This window comes from Anas acuta, chromosome 12 (assembly GCF_963932015.1).
Source record: "Anas acuta chromosome 12, bAnaAcu1.1, whole genome shotgun sequence".
Classification (NCBI taxonomy): Eukaryota; Metazoa; Chordata; class Aves; order Anseriformes; family Anatidae; genus Anas; species Anas acuta.
The window spans coordinates 2,422,120-2,446,228 of NC_088990.1; the positions used below are offsets into that span (position 1 = coordinate 2,422,120).

Consider the following 24,109-nt stretch of genomic DNA (forward strand, 5'->3'; position numbering starts at 1 on the left):
CTTTGTAATTTATTTAGTGGCTAACAGAGCAATTTAAGGAAATAATTAGTCCCAAAAGCAATGGAATTTAAGAAGCCTGATTCAAATTCGAATGAAATTGGTCTACAGGATCAGAAATGATTAGAAGGCAGCCGACAGACATACCTTCTTTCAACCAGCCAGAGATCACAGTCTTTCTTGCACATCTTATATTCCTCAAGAAGCAGAGATTGAAAAAAACACTTTGGATTGGAACACTATCTGAAATGGTGAGCAGTGTACCAGCGGCTTAAAAATTAACATTTAAGATGGCTGCATAATATAAATCTTAGGTTATAAACAAGTTATAACCCACAAATACCTGATCATTTCTACATCTGTGAGGTCTTATCCACCACACAGCTACCCTGGTACCAATACAGCCTCCTTTGCCAAGGGCTCACTGGATCCAGAGCACTTTTATTGCATGAACAGCTTTGCCAATATAAAACCCTCCAAACGCAGAAGTAGTCAATCATCCATTTTATAGATTTTCTCTGCCATATATCATGTGTAACATAAAACAGGAAATGAGATGTTTAAAATTAAAAAAAAATCCTAATTTTCAGCACTTTCTCTAATGAAATAACACTATTCGATACAAAAACAAACAAGCAATGCTTCTGTTTCACTTCAACTAGAAACCAGAAGTATTTTCTAGAATTGAGGCAAGGTTTTCTTTCTTTTTTTTTTAATTTTTTTTCTATCTCCTCTGGCTTATTATTTTATCAGCATGTGTCTGCTTATTCATTTCCTGGGGGGAAAAAAACAATAATCAATGCCTGCTGGCATATGTTTTTAATTTAATTAGGAACATAGGAGGAGAAAGAACCACCTAGGGCATCAAATCCAATCTCCAATTAAACACTCTTCAAAAATATTGATTAATCAGATGCATAAATATGACAGGTTTTATAACACGATACTCCTCTACAGAGATCGTAAATGATCTTCCACTTTAACTCTTGGATAGTATTTTTTTATACTTCTCAAAGCGCTTTTTAATATTCAGCACCTACCTGTTCTGGCTAAGACAAAACACCTGTCACAGGACAAAGCTCTGCTCATATCGACCAGCTGACATGGTGAAATTGTTAGCTCTATCAAGTTCAGTTGCCATTACCTAAGAATTTAAAACACAGTTATTTCACATAAAAAAAAATAATAAAAAAAATAAATACTAAGGAGAAAATTGAAGTGAAAAGATGCGTCACACTAATAATTGTAAGTTTGATATTCAGGCTACACGCAAAACCTGATTCCTTTGCTGATAAACAGTTTTAATATAGAGGGACTATTAATTCCAATATAAAGAGCTCTCTATATATAAATTGGATTTTCAGTAATTTTATGACATCTTTACAGTGTTTGGGTTGGAAATTAGCAGCACATGATCTATAAAAACTAGAGTATCTTTGTGTGTATTTTTCGTACTTTGTGTGCCACAGTTGAGGAAAGTGGTCACATCTAAAAAATTCAGAAAATTTGATTGAATGCCAATAAACCCATCAGCGTGTTCACTGTTATTATGTGTACTCCTGACTATAAAAGATGCTCCTGCATTTGGGAATACAGCTTTTAAACACAGTTAAAATCATATTGACTAACGGGTAATACATTTATGCTTTCAATTTAAAGCGCATGCAATTGATTTTACTGTGTTATATGGAATACATTAAATTAACAGGTACATTACCTACGTCAAACTTGGAGAGGTACCAGAGAAACCCGGTTCCCTTAAGGCAGTGTCACTGACTTTACTCCTTCTGCTCCATGGGGCCAGCAGGACCTCAGCCCCTCAGGCCATAGAATCACAGAACTGTTAAGGTTGGAAAAGCCCTCTAAGATTGTCTGGTCCACCCATCATCATACCACCAGTATCACCCACCAAACCATGTCCCCAAGCACCACGTCCAGCCTTTCCTCGAACACCCCCAGGGACGGTGACTCCACCACCTCCCTGGGCAACCCATCCCAACACCTGACTGCTCTTCCTGAGCAGAAACGTCTCCTCATTGCCAACCTGAACCTCCCCTGGCACAACTTGATGCCATTCCCTCTAGTGATTTGTGGAAGAACTCTACAACTCAAAAGCAAAATGAGTTATAAAGCGGACATGTGGTTTATTTCAGTGCTGGGCGTATGCAGCATAGCTCCCAAAGCTATAAATAACTTTATATATGCAAGACATATGTATTTATATATAACTTTTTAACTCTCTCTATATATGTATATGTATTTTTATAACTAATTTTGCCCCGCTTCTCCCCTCCCTTTCCCCTCAGTCTTTTGGCGCCAAAAGCAGCGCTGCAACCGGCGCACATGCTCCCTGCCCCGCGGCCGCTCTCCTCAGCGCCGGGGTCTCGCGAGATCGCCGGCTCTCGCGGTGCCTCCCCTCAGCGGGGACCGCGCTGAGACACTGAGGCGCCGCGCTCTTCTTTTCAAACGCTGTGGTGGTTCCTGCGGGAGGAGACCAAAACCCTTCGTTTTTGGCCATGATCGACCCCTTGGAGAATAACCTGTTCGATCTCCCCGACTACGAGAACACAGAAGACGAAAGGTTCCCGCCCCTCCCGCCCCCTGCCTCCCCGGGGGCGGCCGGGGCTGACTGGGCTGAGGCTGGTGGAGGTAGGAGGGCGCCGGGCGCCTCCGGGGCTGAAACGGGGGTTGTACTGGAGCTTGCTGCATAGAAATAGCCTTGTATGGCTTTAAAAAAAAGCAGTCAATTCAAATTGAAGTCGTGCTTGATTCTGTGGATTCGTGCTTGCGGGAAAAATTCATTTTTGTAGGTTCTGTGGAAGCGAACACACGCGCAAGAATGTCGAGTGTAGCATTCCTGCTGGAATTTGGTAGTTTTTGTAGAACGTCTGACCTGGAAAACATCCAAAGCACTTCAGGACAGTAAAGCAAATGATTTGTGTTTGAGAAGATCTTAGTGCAATCCAGTGGACTGAACGAGCTAATAGAAAGTATAAAGGCTTTTTATTTGCTGTTACTTATAGTCAATTACGAGTAAAAATAACGTTAAGTATGTGTTTCCTTTCACTAGAAAGGATCAGTTTTGGATGGCTACAATTCTTTGATGTATAAAAAGTTCTAACTCATGAATTCCTGATGCTCAGAGTATCAGAATGTTAAGTAAGAAATCAGTGTAATAAATAGTTATTCATTCTGAGATGTGATGGACAGCGGTACCTTGTCTGTTGCAGTCAAGCTAGCTCTAATCAAAAAAACATTAACTTTGGTTCTTAAAATGAACACAATCAGGTGCCTACGTAACCTCTTTACTCTGTTTTTGAAGGCTGTACTAGAGTTTTGGCTCTCTCAGATTTCAGTGGAAACTTTGGGAAAGATTATTTATGTTTACTGATGTTTTGATTCTTTTTTTCAACTTTCATAATTGGCAGAATCTACTCTTGGTACACTTTTCACCAGAAATAAAGTATAAAAGTTCTAAAATAAGGTTGGCTGAAAGAGAAAACTTTTGCTAGAAAAGTTTATTCAGAATAGTAAGGTATCTATTTTCTTACTAGACTTGCATGAGAAGGTAGATGAAATATTGCACTCAAATGCTTGTGACTTGCCATTCAAATAGGGTAGAAACTTAAATTTTATGTAATGTAATTCCAGTTGTTGCTATTTGTGCTGTGTACTTACAGTATCTTATTTTCTTTGTTAGAACCAGATGGAAACCAGCAGTCACAGACGAAGGATTCTTCTGTAGCTCCACGGAAAGCAGTTAAAAGATCAATACCTAAATTAGATGCTCAAAGGTATTATTGCATAATGTTTCTTTGAATTTGGTATATGTCTATGGCATAATAACGAAAGTTACAGCAATATCTGCTTGGTCATAGCCAAGTCAAATATCAAGGAGTTTAGAGATGAAAGTGCTTGTGTGGTGTATCTCAACCTTTTATTTGTTGCTTACCTCTGTAATGCTATTGTTAGTCTTAACTTTCTTGAAGTCTCCTTGGGACTTAGCACGTGACTAATAATTTTGTTAATAGATATTAATTATTCATGCATAAGACTCTTCCAGCGTAGTATTGTGGTTTTCTTTAATTTATTTCAAGTGTGTTTCAAAATAAATTCTCAGTTAAACAGTGGCTGTAAATGTTAAAGTATGCTTAACACTCATCTTACTTACAAACTAGGTAAACTCCATGTAAAGGATTTCAGTATTTTCCTTGCTTTTATCACCAAAACTGCTCTAAGTTCCTTCTTAGCGATGGAAAACATCCGAGCTTCCAATTTCTTTCATTTTAAAGATACTGATGAAGTTATTTGGTGATACCACAGGTGGATGCTTTGATCATCTGTCTAACAAGCTTTATTTGGGCAATATGGATATCAGAACTGACCGTTCCATTTTCTTGCCATGTACCCAAAATCAAAAAGCAGCTTGGACTAGGAGTATAGGTATTATGAATTTTGAAAAAAGTCTATTACGAATTTTGAAAAAAGTCTCATGTCTTACAGCGGTCTTTATTGTATTTCCTTTGTTTTCTTAATGGCTTCTAATTCTGCATCTCTCAAATAGAGCTCTGTAGCTTTAGGCAATGTAAGGGAATGTGGATTTTTTTTGTTTGTTTTTATAACAAAAGAAGGTTGGTTTTCAAATAACTTCACCTGTTACAGGTTAGTTTCAGAAAGAGGACTTCCTGCCTTAAGACACATGTTTGACAACGTAAAGTTCAAGGGTAAGGGGCATGAGGTAAGACATAATGAACTTTTCAGTTATTTTCTGGAAGATTAGTTTAAATTGATAGATTTATTGCCTCTCTGTGGGGAGGATTGATACCAATCTCTGGTTAGCCAGTTATGTGCAAGGGGGCTTACTAACAGTATTTTTATGTACCCTGCCTGGATTTTTAGTTAGAAGCTTAAAAAAAAACATACAAGACTATTTAACAAAAGAAATGTTTTGATATCAAAGCTTTTTGCCTCTCCTTCAAAGCTAGAATACCATGTCTCTGACTTTGTGCTTTGTCTATAGAAAGAGATTTTGGGAACTGGAACAGGTTTATAAGACTTGTTAATATATCTGAAATGTCTTACCTTTTTGTTTCATGATTAATTCCCTCTGTAAGTGACAGTCTCCTGGCTGTTGTGACACTTGCATCCCAAAGTTTTTGATATTAAAAGTGTATGACATAGCGGTATGTTCTCTACGAACTGCTTTATTGCCTTGGATGTGCTTAGCATACAGACAGACATTTGCTGGCACACTTGCAAGAATGCCATTGTATCTCTGGTTTACAGAGAACACGTACGGTATAAAATTTTCTTACAACTGCAGACACAGAGAAGCTGGACAATACTTTTAATCTGAGCAAAAATCTTTATCAGATAAGGTTATTTAGGTGTATGTCTTTCTGTGTGTTCTAAATATCAAAATAAATATCAGCTGTGCCCCATAAATATTACTTCTTTAGACTGAGATCACACCTAAGTTGCTGATCGGCAACTTTTCAGAAGCTATCAAGTGTTTCACAAATATATGCAAATGCTTTCCCTGAGCTCTTATCATTGTTTTTCTCATAGCTTGAAATTGCACTCACAGACTTCATTATGGGAGGAATGATTACCCAAGCATTGATATTTCTTACATTTTCAAGAGACTTTCAAGCTGCAGGTGCTTAATCTTTTTAGAAACATTACTATCATGTTTACTTCTGCAGTCTGCTGACTTAACTTCTAACAGATGGATATCTTGTTTTATGTTTAAGGCAGAGGACTTGAAGACACTTATACGACATATGGAACATTGGGCTCATAGATTATTTCCAAAACTGCAATTTGATGATTTTATTGACAAAGTGGAGTCTCTGGGAAGCAAAAAGGAAGTTCAGGCATGTATTGTTCCTGTCAGTTTGTCTTCATGCAATGTGCAGTAGCGTAAGGAACAGGTTTAGAACAATTATACGGCAAAAGATGTAAGTTATACATGCTGCTTAGGTGTATAATGTTATTTTATCTCATTCTAAAAAGTTATTTCCAGTATTTGAAGTATTTAAGGCATCTGGCATTTAGATATAGCCTTTATTTAATGTTTCAGAGAATCTGCTTCAACTTTTACATGGCATCTATGCCAAAGCAATTTGCTGAAGAGTTCTGGAACTCTTTTTACATTTGAATCTGCAAAAGAAGACTTAAGAAGAATGCTGCTTCGTTTGGCTGAGGGACAGATTAAAGGCTAGGAAAACAATCCACAGCATTCAGTTCAAGTTGAGGGTCAGACACATAATGAAGGGAATATTATTTTAGAGTAATAAAATGTAAAGAGAAATTGCAAATACTATTAAAAACATACCAACGTAACATGAAAGATTTTGTCACAGGTGAAATGCTAATTTCTCTTGTTTTGCAGACATGCCTAAAACGGATTAGACTTGATCTTCCTATTTTATCTGAAGACTTCACAGGTAATGAAGGTATGCTTGTTACACTGTTAGTTCAGTGGTTTAAAAATTTTTCTTCCCCTCTTACCAACTAGAAATCAATGCCCATGATACATTTTCATGTTCTAGAAGAAATTGTTGAGTGGTACTCTATTAAAACCAGGTTTCTGGGGAGGGAGGAAAAAACAAACAACTTTCTGTGAGACTCATCTACAAAACTGAACTGGTATTCAGACTGAAGTTCTTTCTGTATATATTTAAGAGTTCATGGCACAGAGGAAGGAAATGAAAAGTGGGTATTAGCACTGGTGGTGTTAGCAACGTTTTTGGAAAAAAAAAAAAAATAATCATTGTCTTTCTACCAGTTCTTACGGTGAAGTCAGGATGTTGAGTCTTCTATAGGGGAAGTACTTACTAATACCTGTGGGCACTGGTGCGTGTGTCAGTCTTGCTGTGTGCCTACTGTTGAGTGTTTCTTCTGATATCAAAATCTATCCACTTAACAAGTAAATAATTTAGGAGTCTCTTCTACTCGGATGATATTTTTTAGATAACTCAGAAACAAACAGGCTCTCTTTTTAAAAAGAGGGAGCGGAGGTCACCTAGTTGTTTGAAAGAAACTTCATTAGCAGAAATGAGAGAATTTTGTAGCCCTTCCTAAGGTCTGTTGCAGGGTTTTTTGCTTTTACTCTAATAAGTAAAAGCTGATTGCTCTTGAGACAATTATCTACCCATTTGTTTAGTTTGTGTTCACACCTGGGGAATGAGTTACCCAATGCTACAGCCTTGCCCTACTTGTGGGTAAAACCTTGGGGGTGGTTAATGCCCTGTGGCTGTCTTTGCTGTTGACTGCATTTGCTGGAAATGGAATGCAGCCGTAAGCAGCCACAAACAGTGAAGTAAATGGTTCCTGCCGACAGTGTCTGTAGAGTTATCAGATCTTCTGTGCGATGGTTCCATACATCTGTATTTCAGTGCAGTGCTGGTGAGGTCTTGAACCGTGTTAGCCAGTGTACTGCTACAGCCATCAGTCCTCATTTGACAAACCTGAGTAGGTGTCTTGCATTTTGAAATAAAAACTCAATCTAGGGTATAGTATTAAAAAAAACCTTGTCAAGTACCTTCTCTGTTCATGGGCTTCGAGTACTGCGGAGGCACAAGCATACTTGGCCTCAGGCACTCTTTCAAAAGAGTGCTCTGCCTTCTCTGTTTGTGGGTGAAGTTCTGTGACAGAATTGGGCTGCCTCCATTTTGCATGTAGCAACTGAGTAAATATTCTGTAATAGTAGCACAGCGAACTCAAAACTATTTAGTGTCTGTGTTGAATCTGTCTGATTCCTGGAACTACCCTTTCCACTTTCCAAAGGGATGGGAAGAAAAGTATCTGGTCTTTTGGTAAGAACAGCTTGAACTCACTGTCCCTTCAACCGTCAGGCACGGCTTACAATTGCTAACTTAGTACCCAGAGCTGTACTTCCCTTAAACTTGGGTATTTATTACCGAAGTGTGTCTGGGTTCTTCTGATTTGTTTCCTATTTTGAGTATCAGGAATAGGGACCTAGACAGATGACTGCAAGTTAAAAACTAAATCACGGAATGATCTTCAGCTTTCATAATGATTTTAAAATGTAAAACATAATCAGAAACTATTTAAAACTCTTTGACAGATATTGAGCAGCAGAATCCTCTCTATGTTCAAAATGCTGCTTTCTGCCCCTCCTCACCCTTTTACTCCTTCAATCTTTATCCCAGATGGTGGAGGTGAAAGCAATGGACTGGATACAGCCACTGAGGAAGTGTATCCATGCTCTGGGAACGTAGAATTGGATACTCTGCCTGGTACAACTCTGACAGAAGAGCAACAACAGCGGATCAAGAGGAACAGGCAGCTGGCCTTGGAACGTAGGCAAGCAAAGATGCAGTGCAACAGCCAGTCGCAACACAACGGTAAGAATTCTGACTGAAGTGTTAAGCCAATAAGCTTAGACAACTGAGCTCCTGAGTCAGGAGCTGTGATTCGAGTGACAAACTACAGTTACTATGTGCACAGGACCAGCACTTTCTCACTGTGGGCCACCTTGTTTTTCATTTAACAGAGCTCTCTCCTAGTTACCCAGAAGAGGAGGAGTTTAATACCCCAATTGCTCAGGGCCTGGCTGATGTCACAGAAGATCTTCAAGTTGCTGTTACAGAAGCAGAGGACAGAGATACAGAACTGGACAGTGCCAGTGAAAAGCAGAGACCTTTTCCCAGCCCTTGAGCAACTTTCTTAGAACTGGTGGGGTGCTTCGGTTAAGTACTACCCTTTTTATTGAAAAGCTGCTGGCTCTTCACACTCCGACTCCAGAAGTGCAGGGAAGCCCTAACTGTGATGCCTGTGTGGCTGGGCAGAACTGATTTCTTCACACTGCCAATGAATTGCTCCATACGCTGGCAAACAGGGCACCATCCTTCATCTGCATGTGGGACTTCTGTTATTGTTCACTGATGTTGTTTAGGAAGTGTTAGGAAGTGATGTTGTTTAGGAAGTGTTGTTTAGGAATGAGTTTTCTGGCCTACTCTGTCCTGTTCTTACAGTTGATATCCAACTGAATGAACAGGGATGTTGAGAGGTTAAGTTTGTATTCAGGTTTTTAATGGAAGATCTATAACAGGAGTGTTAAGTCTGGACAGGCACACGGGATTTTTTTTTTTTAACTCCCTTATCAAGTACCTCTATCTTGTTCTTACACAACAGAAGCGATTAAATTTGAAAGTCAAACCTGAAATTCTTGTTATGAGGCTGTTACACTACGGGCACTGAAAACTTCCCCCTCCCTGGTGCAAGTCAAACATCCTTAGACAAGTACATCTTAGAGGACCATAGTTTGATAAATTAGCTGTATTTCTTCATCTAGTCCTCTACCTTGAAGCTGTTTCATGTTCCTTTTACAATACTCTTTTTCCATCTTACGCAATAGCACCAGCCCTAAACTAACCTTTCGGTAGAATGAACATGAAACTAGTCCAAAGTTACCAGCATTGTGGTAAAGCTCAGGGATTGCCCTCCAGTAGCTTAGGGTAGGCCTGTTCATAACAAACTGAATTTCTGGAAGTTGAATTAAGACACGAACTGAAGTTAGGACAAGAACAGCCTTTACAGCAGGTGGAACAGGTTCATGTCAACAGCTGTTACTTTATGCTGGCTGGAGAACTGCAATTAACAAAGGCTCTAGATTAGCATGACTGAGGGTGCTGTTTGTATGCTTGTAGTTATGAGTTAAACTTGCTAAACTGTGTTGGAGGGGAATTAACACCTCTAGTAAGTAGAAAGACATCAGGAAATAATTAAGTTTTAAGAAATTAGTTTATGGAGAACAAGGACAAGTAACTTTTTTTGAATGGCAGCTGAAAGAATGTACTACAGTCTTAAATCTAGAAGATTTATCATGTATAAAATCTTTTTAAAAGTCACATGTATTCCTAATAAAAATAATTCTTACTTAAAATAGACATTTAGTTTACCTTAAAACAACTCAAATATTTAAATATTGTTTGGTTTTTGTTTTTTGTTTTTTGTTTTTTTTTTTTTTAGAAACTTAATTGTACAAAGAACATCAACAAGCGTATGTTAGGTTACAGTTCAAGTTCTGATATCAGCTGAAACATCCAATAGAGCCAAGTCCCTGATCTCCTCTAGCAGCTGGTATAAGCTTGGTCCCTTTGTCTGGCAGTACTGCCGATACTCTTCTTCAATCACTTCAACTCTTGCTTTTTCTTGAGTGTGCTGGGCAGTTTCTGCAGACTGGCTGACTTCTTTTACCAAATCAGATTTCACCACATTGAAATTCTTCTGGGAAACCTCTGTGGCTGAAGTCTGGTACGGTGCATTCTTGATTATTTCAAGCTTGATTGTGTCAGCATGGGAGCGGGACGTCTGCACAAGTATTTTCACCTTAAAAGCAATTCAACAATTATTTTATTTCTCATCATGCTACTTCCTTTTACTTTCTTCAGATTAAATACTCACTGTTATGTGATCGAAAAGACTTAATGTAACTGAATCTCCAGTGGTTGTAGTGGAAGTAATTTTGTTCTGAAACCGCTGAAGCGATCCAGGCTTCCACTCGCAGCTTCTGTCACCTTGACAAGAGATGACTAAGCCTTCTTTGTTTTTCATATAAGCAGCACCTTTGATTCCGTATCTTCAAAAAAACACGAACAATTCTTTTAAGAATTTCCATCCTTATCAGTTCTCTCACTAATTTTGAAACCAAAGGAGGACTAGTGAGGATTATAGGAAAGCAACAGAAAGGTACAACCAGGGTAGTTTGATAATCCTGCTTCAGAAGCACTTAATGTGTATTATCAAAAAAAGTAACCCTGCAGTATATATGAAAACAGCATGAGATGGTGAGTGAGGTTTTTCAGAAGCAGTGAAGCAGAAGTAAAATACAGTCAGTAATCCATTATCTGTAAGCCCGGAATGCCCAGATAATGGAAAAACAGCAGTGTTACGGGTTATTGGAACTGGTTCTCCGTTAAAAATGAGTTAAGGTTCAGCAGCATGAGGGGAGAGGAAAACAGAAAAGCAGTCTATGGTTTACAAAAAATAAAATAGCGTAATCAGTTAATATTTCCTTTCTTAAGGACCAGAGGTGTCCTTAAAGCATTCCAGTAATACTTGTGTCTTATTTTTAAACAGCCCCAACTCTAATGAACTTACCTTGGTACAAAAACAAGCACGCCATTTGTTCGAATTGAGTAGATAACACCATCTGCTATGCAGCGCTCATCTGTTTCTGGGGTTTTGTCTTTGAAGTACATGCACTGGAAGAGTTCAGTAGACTGTTTCTGAGCATGCTGGGCTGCCTGGGAGCACCCCCACAAAAAGAGGAGAGAAAACAGCCTACATAAATAATAAGCTTGTTTGGTTTCAGTCTTTATATTCATTTTTCCATGACTTACTCTCCTATAATCCCCAAAAAAATACATGTGAAAGGAAATCCTATCTGTGGTAAAGGTGAGTCATTTTTAGTACTACTCTCAGAAGAAATGTGATAGTTAAGTTAAAAAATAGTAATAATAAAAAAATAAGTGATACTAGGGCATTGTAGTATCCAAAAGCTGCAGTCAAGACTGGTATTCCTTTCCACTGGGCAGCATACAAACACAGAGACACAGACGGTGACCATCTTACCCTGTTCCTGTTATTAATGTGTCTGCACAGTTCCTCAAGATCCTTATTGCTGAGTACTTTATCCTTAACATCTTTAGTTTCCTTCAGAGTGGCTGCCATCAAGAGTCTGTGGACAACTATGTCAGCATATCTTCTAATTGGAGAAGTAAAATGAGTGTACTTATCTAGAGCGAGTCCTACAAATAAAAAAGGAAGCAGTGAAAATAAATCAAAGCAATCAACTGCCTTTCCCCAACAGCTCAGAAATCACATAAATAGCATAAAAAATAAGGTGACAGGATACCGTAATGATGAAACTCCTCTTCAGAACAAGAGCCAGTTGAGAAGTACAATGCATTCGACATTGCATGAGTGGCCATACATCGCAACAGTTTGTTTACAAGTGGATCCAATGGATCATCTGCTTTATCCAGGGACTCAGCCAATGTTTTGTTAGACCTGTCAAAAAAGTGTTAATTCTGAGTAAAGTTACACTGCCTTGATCCTAATAGCCTACACTTAAACTCCTGCAACTTGGAGAACCAAGGACTCCAGCAAAACCTGCTTTTGTCCAGAATGAAACATGCTGAGCTGCTCATAAACCCCTTTGTACAGCAGAGCGCAGCTGATGGATGGAAGGGGGCTCCCAAACAAAATCACTGCTGATGGCCTTCATGCTCTGGGATCTATCGAAATGATACCTCGATGTGATGAGGCTTACAGCCTTCTCATCAGATCCCAACATACACATTCATTCTAAATTATTTCAAATCTTTTAAAAGACTGTACTGCAATGATTACAAAGCCGAATAGTTAATTGCTTATCTCTAATTAAAGCGGTTAAGATAAGTTGCAAAAGGTACCGTGTGTCTATTGGGAAACCTTTGGCACTGGCACATTCTCGAAGTTCAGTAAAAAATTCCTGTCGTGGTGGAGGATGTTGACGCAGCAAAGCTTGATGAGGGAAGTTTTCTGAAATCTTTTTTGCCACCCAGTGGTTGGCAAGAATCATACATTCTGCTACAGTCTCATGCACCTCCAGTGGCTGCTTGGGGATGAGATCGTGAATGTTTTTTTTGTCATCCAGTTGCACTCGGATTTCTACCCCTTCTAGTTCTAGAGCACCACAGCTGTCCCGCTTAGCTCTAACGTGCCGTGCTATGTCAGTGAGTTTTGATATTGCCCAAACCAATTCATCCAATTTCTTCTTTCTAGTTCTTTCATCCAAGTCTTTCAGTTCTGGGATATCATCAACAACACTTGTGTCTCCATCTAATAATCCCTGTGCTACTTCGTAGACTAGCTTGTACGCAGACCGGATGATGGTTTTATTGTAGCAGACTCTCAGTATTTCATAGGACTCTCTTTCTAGTTCCCACAAGACGCTTACAGCATACCTTGAAGAAAAAAAATCACAATGCTATAAACAGTTCTGGTTAGCTTCACATTTCAAGCACATACAACTGCTCCAAATTTACACATTTCATACTGTGTTGATTTTTTTTTTTTACTGGAAATTTTTTTCTTCATGAAACAAACCTGTGTTCAGCAATACTGATAAATAACACAGCTTTCAGTTTTGTGCATCACTTAAATGAGGACCAACTACATCAGCAGTATTTTCAATCTACCTGTTGGACCAGAGTGCACCTAAGATAGAAAGCCAAATCTGTTTTAAAGCACTGATACACTGCAACAGGTACTTTTATTCATATATTTTATTAGCCAGCTGTATCCACTGTGATCATATCTGCACCCTGCATATCCTCATTTTCGGCCAGCGAACCTACCCTGTAAATTGTATATAAAAAAAAGCAGGGTAACAGGGTAACAACACATTTGAGAAACAGGAACACATATGCATTTTGGCAAGGTAAAGGATTACAAAGCAGTCGCCTTCCCTGAACACCATAGAAACAGAAGTTATTTTTAAACATACATTATTCTTTCAGTTGAAGACTTAGTAACAATGCAAAGCATGCACACAATTAATAAATAGAGAGACTGGTAGCAACAACTAAATTACTTGCAAAAATCTCTTTTGTCAGAAATATCACCAAATCTTACCTATCGACTCCACTAAGAAGAGAGCATATGTCAGCACTCAATACAGCGGGCAGCATATCGTAACGACGATCCGCCAAATAGTAAGTTGTTGCCCTGAAGAATAAAACACAGTCACTGTTCTTCTCACCGTGACTGATTGGTGTTTATCTGCCAAGCAGTTTGCAAAATAACTACGGCGTCAGCAGAACGTGACACACAGTATGATTTTAGAAGGCTGTTCTTAACGTTATTCTTACCCAACACACACATGCAGTACTGAAGTGAAATTATTCAAACGACTATTTGTATAAGCACAAGCCTAAGTTTGCCTTCCTCTGTATCTCCCACGTGCAATAAAGGCAGAGCTAGGTAGGACTGTACAAAATAAGCTCAGCTCAGAAGAGGTCATTTTAATGGCTATACAAATATCTTTGCTGGCCATTAAGTTTACATTTCTTTGTATCTACAGAAATACAATCTTTCTTTGTATCTACAGAGAACAATGCATTTCATAAAGTGATTCAGTAGTCTGAGTTCAAAACAGTGGTAATAACAGAAAAAAAGTATGGAATATAACATAAGGTTAAATATTAAAATCAAGAACTCTTCCAAAAGAATTAACAGAACTTCTCAATGTTTCTTCAGGATAGCACATATGGAGGTTGGAAGTTTGTAATTTTTTAATTTTTAGAAAATACGTTACCTTGCTTTTGCCTCAACATCAGTGTAAGAATTCGCTGCCACAAAGCAGGTTACGTCTGCAATGTGGACACCCAGCTCTAGATTGCCATTAGGCAGAGTTCTAACGGATAGCGCGTCATCAACATCCTCACAGCCTTTCGGGTCAATGCTGAATATCAAGTGTGTATCTCTCAAGTCGAGACGTTTTTTTTCCTCCTCTGGATTCACCTTCCACGGATTCTTTGAAGAACTCGTGGGCATTTCGCTCATCTGTACAAAAACAGCGATGAACATACAGTTACATCTTTCCTATAAAATGAAGCCAACAAATCAAAATAAATTAGCTCTTGCTTTTGTAATCCATTGATAGTTCTGTGTTGGTGTACTTTTCCATCCCTGACAAATTTTTTCCTTGCATTTTCCAAGTCAGTCTACTACATTTACTTTCCAGAAAGTATAAAAGAATATCTGAAAGAATGCTACATATATTATTATCAACTGATATTACTGTAGTGATATTGCAGCTCTGGCCAACATCAACACTGTACATTGTTTCTTACATTCTTTTTATTTTTTTCAATTAATTTTAGGTAAAAATCAAAATACTTCCCTGTGAGAGCTGTTTCCCATCCTGGTTGAGGACAAAAAGGATTTAAAGCAATGATTTCAACAGGTCTTGGCCTTTAGGATCAGTACTATAAACATATCAGTATCTTAACAGTCTACAACAAATTAGAACTAAGAGTTTGAAATCTCCTTATACTGAACAGATTATCTTCAAATCATTCTTGACTTGAAAATTCTTAGTATCTCTAGAACCACTGATATCCACAAGTAATTCCAGAAAAATACTCTAAAAATAGTTTTCAGTTTTCAAAAGCCTGCTGCCAATACGCTCAGCTGAAAGAGGACCCCCCTCTTTGAGGAACAAGAGCCTAGAAATGAACAGAAAAGAATGTACCTAATCACAAAGACTAACCTGGATTTCTGAGAAAGGGGCTACAGAAATGCTGTTCTCCACCAGAATAGCTGCAATTTCCCCTTCAAGATCTCCAATTCTTCCCAAAACCCTCACAAAGTGTCCATTTGGATATACAGAATTTGATTCCCAAGAATCAATGCGCACAACAACTCTGTACTCCTGCAACAAGACAATTCTTCTGTTAAAACAGCAATCTGCTCCTGACAAGCAATGAACATAAACATTCTTCAGAGGCAAACATAGCAATCCAAAGAGACAAGCAACAAGCAACTCTAAAAACGCTTCAGAAAGGAAAAAGAAACCCATGATCAGAAGCTTACTGAGAATTACATTTATTTCCCAATAAATGACTCATTTGGGTTCATTATATAAAAAAATCTCTATCTTGAAATAAATAAATATTGAGGAAAAAAAAAAGACATAACCAAGATGTAAACAAGTATTCCTATACCACAGAATACAATTGGAATTTACAGCAGCTAGGAATGGACAAGGCCATGTTTCTTGCTTCTACAGGAATGGCTGGCCAATCATCATCGTTCATTAGCAATTTGTTGAAAAGCTCTCCTTCATACTTTCACCAGTTATATATAGTCATAGAGCCAATAAAGCTGCAAGGGTTATTGCATTTCAGACCCCTAATATGACTCTGAATTTATCAGGAAACAAAAGAGAACAAAGCAACAAAAATACACAAAGTGAGCAGTGTACAAATGCTCAGGGTACCGGGACTGTGGTGCATCCAGAACTATGATACGCTTTATTACCTGAAGGTTACAGTTTTGACAGGAATTGAACACATTTCTTCACATTGAACTGTGTCCTGCTTTCACAAACCTAACTTGATTAATAGTTCTCTACCTGTCTTTTTGCCTTGAAAACATCATGAGAGCATATAACACTCAGGCAATTTTGTAGGAATACAGAACTGAGAAACGCTTCTGCCAACTTACCTGTAGTGCTTCAGCTTGCTGCGTACTGATCCGGATTTTGGGAATTCTGTAGTCCCAAGGTGTAACAAGGATTTTCTGAGCATTTCTGCCCTGGGACTGGCTTTCTTCTTTAGAAGGGAAAGTGACCACATAATCCCTCCAGTTCTTTTGAATGATTCCAACAACTTTACCTTTTAATAAGGGACATTGTTGGTAGTACGTTAAAGAGTTAAATAGGGACATGAAAGCAAACGCGGGAGAGGTATAGAAGATCCATTGCTTTGTAATATGAACTAATGATTTCCACAAATCTGCATTATAATTGCTAACAACTTATATTATGCAGGAAACAATACAAGTTTGTAATAAATTATCGTTGGCACATCCAGCTTTTAATGAGCTTTTATTCCTGTGGATACTAACGAAGACTAACTCATTGTATAGATTTAAACTGATACAACACATAAATTATTCAGCGAGATTCTCACTACTACCAAAAGATGTCTAAGTCTAGTAAAAAATAAAGAAAATATTTACTAGCAAAGACCAAAATTAAACAGTATTTTCTGGTAGGAAGAGAACTAATCTTGAACTTTTAACTCTGACCTCAGCACACTCATAAGATGCAGGGAAGGGACTATAAAATAAAGACTACGATACAGATCAGACCAAAAAGGTGAGGTAGTCTTAATAAAATATTGTATCATTCTATCTACTTTACCTGTGGGCATAGGATCACCAGTGGTGTCTGCAGGTGCTTTATCCTCTGTCTCATTTTCACAAAGGGCAACAATCCTTCCTTTCCATTCTTGCGAAGGTAGTAACTCTACAGCTACCACATCACCGTGGATTGCACGATTTCGAGCTCTGGCCCCATAAATAAGGATGTCACTTTGAAGGTCTAAATTTAAAATAAAAATAAAAAGAAATAGGAACTACTAAAAAATTCAAAATTTGAACATTTGAAAGTATTTACTAGTGAAAGCTGAGACAAAATACTTGTGCAAACAAAAAGTGCTGTTCCCTCAAAGGTAGTAATTACCAGAAAGACAATACTGGTGTTCTGATCTGATCCTAAAAGCATTTTTCCTCTTACAATCACAATGACCAGCTCCAAAATCCTGCCAACATCTATGCAAACGTTTATTTCAACCAAACGAGTGGTCATATGAAGTTTGAGCAAGCACAAATAAAACAATTTGCATCAATATTTAACTTCAGAAAAAGTCTAGAGAAACTCATTAGTAGGACAAGAGTCCAAAACACAGCCAAAGGTACTAAGAATGGGGAAGGAGGATATACAGGGTACTGTCTTCTCAGGAGGTCCAATCTCTAGCCTCCTTTCCAGCCCATAAAGGGGAAAAAAAAAAAAAAAAAGCATTGCAGTATCTGAGCTTTCATCTTGATTAATAACTGAACAGCTATATATATATGGTGATGTGGATTCACATAAAAAACACAGACAGCATCAAGAAGTCATTGAACACATCCTCTCATCATCTTTTCACCTGTTTCTTTGCTGCCAAATCCCTGAAGTCGAACAAAGGCTTCCAATTGTGCTCGATGTTTATTGACATTGAGAGTACCCTAAAAGTAATAAACCAATAAACAGAATGAAATAGCCACATCTCTAAATAGCAAACTTTAAAGTATATGTTTTTCTTCTTCCAACAGTTTTTAGATAAATTAGTTGTTTTCATTGATATTTACGTTATGTTGGACAGGACTGTACTCTCTACAGAGAGAGAACGTACAATGAAGACCTCTAAGCACTCACTTCTGTAAAGGAATGCCAAGTTCTTTTAAATGCCCAATTTAACTTAAGGTGGTAAAGGTCATTTTATTCAAAGCATAGACAGTGTAAGATCACTTTTGTTGCCTGCCCTAATACTGAATCTCCACATCTCAAGAAAAAAAGAAAACTCAAATCTGTTCACACTCTGTTTTCACCTCACTAGTGAAACAGTCAAGCAAAGAACAAATTACTGCCTCTAATTTTTTAAATTATTTCTTAACTGAAGCCCACCAACAATTAAGGCCCTGACAAGCTAAAAAACTGTAAATTAACTTCACTGAGATATAGACTGTGTGCAAATGAAGTAAGAAATGCTGCCCTCACACAGCATTATCTATATTTGAGAATTAGATACAGTTGTTCCGTATCACACGTGGCACAAGACTGCATCTTTCTGTGTATAATCTCTAAATAGCAACTGACCTGAATATATCTTCCAGATTTGATCCCAGCCTCCAGTATTTCCATGGGTAAGTGCTCAGGATATTCTTTTCCATTGTTTTCTTGGCTTTCAGTCTCCCGTTCATGCCGAGCTTGAACTATAGAGTCAAAGAGTTCGTGGGCAGCCTTTAAGTCAGGCCAAAAGTTATCCAAGTAATTCTGTATGCACATATATTAACAAACAAGAAAAGATTTAGAGGTCACTGTTATTTTAATAATGCTTTATTTGAAAAGTCTATTATAGACGAGCTGTCTCATGCACTCATGAGCTGTCTAGTGCTCGCTAACACATGCTCAGACTGCATTTCCAAATGGTAGTGATGTGTCTGCTCTAAATACCACAGATCTGTTCCAGATTCACCCTAAGCCATTTGGTAAATATAACAAAAGAGATATGACTGTTAGGAAAACATCCTAAACTAGAGATTCTCAAACTTCTGCTAGCAATATACCCCATCCAAGCTACATAATTATTGTAAAGTGCCACAGCAAAATCATCAAACTGGCAACCCACTACTATCTGTATGCATTTTGTATGATTCTCTGTACTACATTTGAACCACACTCAAAGGAACAATTTGAGCATAGTCATTTTTATACAAATTTGAAGTAAATCTGGTTGGTTTTACTTAATATCCTATCACGGCTAAACATAAACATCCTATCCATGTATCCAGCTGAATTCAAGCAGTATCAGAGATCAACAACTAAATGACAAATCAATTATCTTCTCATGCATCAGTGTATCCTATATAGTCAAGGTTAACACATGCTGTCAGAATAATGCTGAATATTTCGGCTACTTCTGTTTATGGAATGCTTGCAGTACAGATTTAGACATGTGGCTGAGGTAACCTAATATTGGTCACAGTAAATTTCTTTAAAAATTCTTTAAAAATTCTTTAAAAACAAGGAAAACAATAAAAAGGGCTCCTAAGAAGGATGATCTGTATCTTTAAAGCTGCTGCTTTTCTTTTCAGTTCTCTGCTTTGCTCACTCACCATTTTTAATGACATTCCCATGTCAGACATCTTTGCTATCTTTGAGAAATGAAGTCATGAGTTAGCATTGTAGAATTTTACATGTAAACTCCGAAATGATTTGCACTATACATTGGGCTTTAAAGTACTTGCTTTGTCATTTTGATGAAGCACCAAGGCAACCTTCTTCTATTTTCCTGGCATGTTACCTTGAAGGAAATCACAAACACTCCTTCTGTTTCATTTCCGTACTGCCTGATAGCATCTTCATCTTCTGTTACCATAACAACTGGCATCTGACCCAAGCAGTGATTGTAATACCAGACTGCTGCATTGTAAATACTCCTAGAAAAGCAAAGTTTGAAATAAGACTCCTGGTATATCTCATTTGCTACTTGCAAGACATTTGCAGACTTTGTATAAATGAGATTTTGGTTTTACACTTATACTTGTGAGATACATACAACAAGCTACATAAATTTTTGAGGGTATAAAGTTTATGTGCCACACAAGAGCACTGAGAGGACAGAAAAAGAAAGTGCTTCCTCCCCAGTACATCTGTATGTGCCCCAGCTGAAACATCACATATTATTCCTCTGAATGAATGCTTGGAAAAATCTAGTTGGAACTGCCAGGAGTCCAGCTCTGTGGGGTTTGTAGGCTATGAGACACTACATCTAATGGGATCTAAAGTGTTCTGTTCATTATGCTAAAGCACCCTGTAAAATGGTTGTCCAACTTTAAAATGATCAATGCTTTTTATTTTAGCATTATTGCATTTAATTAACATTTGGCTGTTTTCCTCTGAAAACAACGTTGAAACTTTCTTAATCACAAAAGGACATTCTGGACTTTTATAATTATTGTGAACTGTTCCAGAGCTAAGCAGAGGAAGAGCACGAACTCTTACATAGCCAGTGTCTACTAATATTTCTACATACAATGTCATGATGTTATTCAGTGTAGTACTATGCAAGTTAAAGCAAACCTGGTCTGCCATTTCTCCATCGATTCTCCTTTCTCTCTTGGCCGGTATGAATGCTGGTGGAATTCATTAGCAAACACTATACAGTCATGACGGGCATCCTTCACTAGATTTCGCAACTTGTTGTACTGTCTGGAATACAAAAAAAGATCAATATAACATTGTCAAAAGAAAGCATGGGAGTATTTTAATTTCAGCTGAAAATATGACTGAAAAACTCAAGGAAAATTACTATAATTCATAAATAAATGCATTTATTAAATTCTGCAATTGACAATAAAACCTAAAAAAACATCTGTAAGCAAGCTTTTCTAATTTTCATTATGAATGCTTCTGAGTTTTAAACATAGTTGTTTTCCAATGAGCCCCACAAAACATTGTAAATGTTCAGGAGCTTATTTTATTATTTCTGAGACAAGACATATTTTTTCGAAGATGTTTATGCTTTATTAATCCTGGAAGACCTTGATAGCAAACTGCACTCTCATATGCTACAGCAATATGGTTTGTGTCTGATAAGGTAAGTACCATGTACTAGTATTACTTGCTCCTCAAAGACAAGTGCTCAATCTGTAATACAGCAGGAACAAAACCACATGCATAATTTAGTTGTTGCATACAATACATCATTACTGCAAATTCTCTTTAATTCCTGTAACAAGCCATTTGATTAGTTAATAATGTTACAGTCTTAATATTAATATTCACTATTAAGTGAAAAATATGCCAAGCATTGACACCCACGGATCACAAAGGATCACAGTTCTTTCTCTTCTGTAAAATCATATTAAGACACTTGAAAGACCTGAAAACTATTTAAGCACAGCATTTTGCTGACTTTGGGTAGCTGTGCTTAAATATGTATTTTACAAACTTAATATGTTACTGCAATCTATATTAAAAAATGAGTTATTACAGGATAAGTACCTGCGACCTTTTTGATGTTGCACAGCTTGACACGCTGTTTGCATGAAAATAATACCTTTCAGCTCAGGAAACTCAAGAACCTCAAGGTAATCTTGAACAACCTTCCAGTCTGGGACAACGTAATGAGTCACATCATCTGATAACAATTTGCCATCTAAAACACAATTCAGAGGTTAAAGGTTTAAACTTTCAGTTGCAATACTGCTCTCTTAAAAACGCCTTCAAGTGCCCGGACATTAGAGTTGTGTGTCTTCAAAGGTATACATATGTATTTTTCTGATGAACAAAGTTATAATGACTTCTATAGTACAATTCTGTGGTACAATCTCAACAATTTGTGACAGAGCCCTTTTGCTATCCATGGATGCCAAAATATAGGGTAAATTCCATCCAAACCTGTGAAAAAGATGCAATTTCATTGGGAAAAGGAAGTTACTTGAAGTGTAACATTCCTTTTTTTTTTTTTTTTCTCTGCTTCCACATGAAAAGAGAGACGATATATCTACCAGACAAAATCTTTTCATGGAATTATTCAAAGGATGTACTGCTTCCACAGATCTCTCTATTCAACATTATCCATTTACAGCAAGCTCTTTTTGTGCTCCTTCGAATAAAAGAATACAGATAAGAGAAGACATTCTCAAATCTAAACTATTACCATCATTGCCAATTCTCTCTATTAGAGACTCCATCCCTTAGGCATACGCCATCAAAATATCACAACAAACCCCTCATAGATTAAATCTTAAAATGTCCCCCCAAATTAATTAGTTTAATTACTTTAGATATTTCAATGATTATCCACTAAACTTTTAGCTGGCAGGCATTAACTCCTCTGTATTTTTTCTCGGTATCTATTCATCCCTTACAATATTATAGAAACAACTGCTGAATTCAGTGCAGGCAAATTATAAAGAATAAAACTACACAGATCTTGACAAGTCAGGTTATTGTCATGAATTTCTTAGAAGCTGTCACAGGACAAACCGTCTATTAATCGTTATCACTATAAGTGTGATTCCAGTAAGCACGATTCTGCATACCATAACAAGGCTACATCTCACTCTGAAGGTATATAATGGATGATGGCAGAATGCACATAGGAAAGCTAATATTTATTAATAATTCAGAAGAGCATTAAAACTGAAGTGTCACTTGAAGAGTTACGTGATCTGCTCATGTTAAGCTATCCTTTTCTAACCCATACATCTAGATCAGAATAACTTTTAAGAACCGCATGCCATTAAAGGTATCTATAGATTCATGATTTATGTAGGCGGTTTCTCACAGCACATAAAGAAAGTCTGATCAGCACAGTGTGTAGAGTCAGGAATAAAAATAAATGTTCTCCTTATCTCTGAGTTACCTGGAATAATTATAAAGGGACATATTCTGACACTCACCTACAGCACAATTTACGTTCAGGCCCAGAAGAGGGAAAGTTAGGCATGGGGAGAGAGGTAAGACTTTTGTCTGGTATGTGTCTGTAATTTATCCTTAGGGAATTCAGAACTAAATTCAATATGCTCCTCTACAGCACCGAGATCCATAAGGGAGCAGAAATTATAACTAGTCCTGACACCCTAGATCACAATAACGAACAATTATGCTTAATTAATTAACAGAAATAACTGCTGATGCAGAATAACAAATGCTTCATGGTAACCCCTTGGCTGCATCAACAGGTAAGGCACACAATGTAGCTCACACTATAAAGCAACACCCTGCAGAAATTAATGTACATGTAAGAACTTTTTAAAAAGCAAAGCGCATAAATGAAATGCACATGTAAAAGGTGTTTTAAACAAGCGGAGTGTGAAACATGGGCGTTTTCTGTTACACCTCCATGCCACTTCAGCGTTTTACCCCGGTCACCAAGCTGCTGCCAGTCAATTCCTGCATCAACCCCCGTCTCTTTTCTGTTCATTTTTTTCCTCCCCTAACACTCCGTTTACTCCTGACAGGTTTTGCCCTGAAGCAGCACTCCCCCCCATGCCCCCGAGCTGCTCATTTCCCCGCTGTTCCGTGTGCTGCCGCCCCTCACACCACCCCTGAAGCTCAGGACGGCAGAGGGAGGATTCCAGCTTTTAGAAAACTTTCCCCCTGCCCCATCTCCCCCCTTCCCCGGCTCCTCGCTGCCCTTTTCTCTCCTCAGCCCGCCACTGCCCCGCCGGTTCCTGTCAGGCCCCGTCGGCGGCGGGCTGAGGCGCCCCGGGACGAGCCCGGGCGCCCTCCCTCAGCCCCCGGAGCTCGGCTCCCTCAGCCCCCGGAGCTCGGCTCCCTCAGCCCGGCTCCCTCAGCTCTCGTCCCCCTTTCCCCTTCCTCCCGGAGCCCTCCCCGCCGGCCCGCTCACCGCCGGGGCAGCCGGCCCGGCACAGGGCGCTGCGGCACGGCACATCGAGCCGCAGGTAGTGCTCCCTCACGACGCGCACCGAGCGGCCCTGTTGGCTCCGCAGCTGCAGGACTTTCTCCGTACGGAGCATTTCGGCCGAGACACAGCTCGGCCAGGCCCGGCACGGCCCGGGGCTCGCCGCCCGCCTGCGCACGCTGCGAGAGGCGGTGCTGCATGGAGAGGGAGGGACGGAGAGGAGCGGAGGGGAGGGACGGGAAAGCAGCGGGAGGCGATGCTGGGGCCGGCCTGAGGGAGCGGTGTGGAGGCGGAGGGACTGGGCTGAGGGGGAGCTCTGAGGGGCGGGCGGCAGCGGGCTGAGGGAACCGGGCTGAAGCTGAGGGAAGTTTCTGAGGGACGGGCAGTGAGGA

The 24,109-nt window shown here is 38.8% G+C and overlaps 2 protein-coding genes and 1 non-coding gene across 4 annotated transcripts; 2 read left to right on the forward strand and 1 right to left on the reverse strand.

Moving 5' to 3' along the window:
* The first annotated feature begins 2,365 nt into the window (after positions 1-2,365).
* On the forward strand, positions 2,366-9,914 carry TIPIN (TIMELESS interacting protein). 2 transcript variants are annotated; one of them, XM_068696394.1, is made up of 7 exons: positions 2,366-2,646; positions 3,698-3,791; positions 4,660-4,735; positions 5,751-5,873; positions 6,392-6,446; positions 8,175-8,369; positions 8,519-9,914. In XM_068696394.1, the coding sequence occupies exons 1-7, from the start codon at positions 2,514-2,516 to the stop codon at positions 8,680-8,682; spliced, it is 840 nt and encodes a 279-aa protein (XP_068552495.1). In that variant the 5' UTR covers positions 2,366-2,513; the 3' UTR covers positions 8,683-9,914. The 2 variants fall into 2 exon arrangements, with proteins under 2 accessions (XP_068552495.1, XP_068552494.1); XM_068696393.1 differs by having other exon boundaries at positions 2,369-2,646; positions 6,392-6,455.
* LOC137863390 (small Cajal body-specific RNA 14) lies at positions 7,252-7,387 on the forward strand. The gene has a single exon (XR_011100891.1). It is a non-coding gene; the product is annotated as a small Cajal body-specific RNA 14 (non-coding RNA).
* DIS3L (DIS3 like exosome 3'-5' exoribonuclease) lies at positions 9,750-23,927 on the reverse strand. The gene is made up of 17 exons (XM_068696386.1): positions 23,703-23,927; positions 21,350-21,503; positions 20,426-20,554; positions 19,647-19,782; positions 18,440-18,616; positions 17,730-17,808; positions 16,943-17,122; positions 16,243-16,412; positions 15,287-15,448; positions 14,330-14,577; positions 13,648-13,740; positions 12,444-12,977; positions 11,885-12,039; positions 11,602-11,777; positions 11,128-11,273; positions 10,432-10,606; positions 9,750-10,356 (listed from the first exon to the last, which is right to left on the reverse strand). Exons 1-17 carry the CDS (start codon positions 23,830-23,832, stop codon positions 10,045-10,047), a joined length of 3,156 nt encoding a protein of 1,051 aa, XP_068552487.1. The 5' UTR covers positions 23,833-23,927; the 3' UTR covers positions 9,750-10,044.
* Positions 23,928-24,109: the final 182 nt, after the last annotated feature.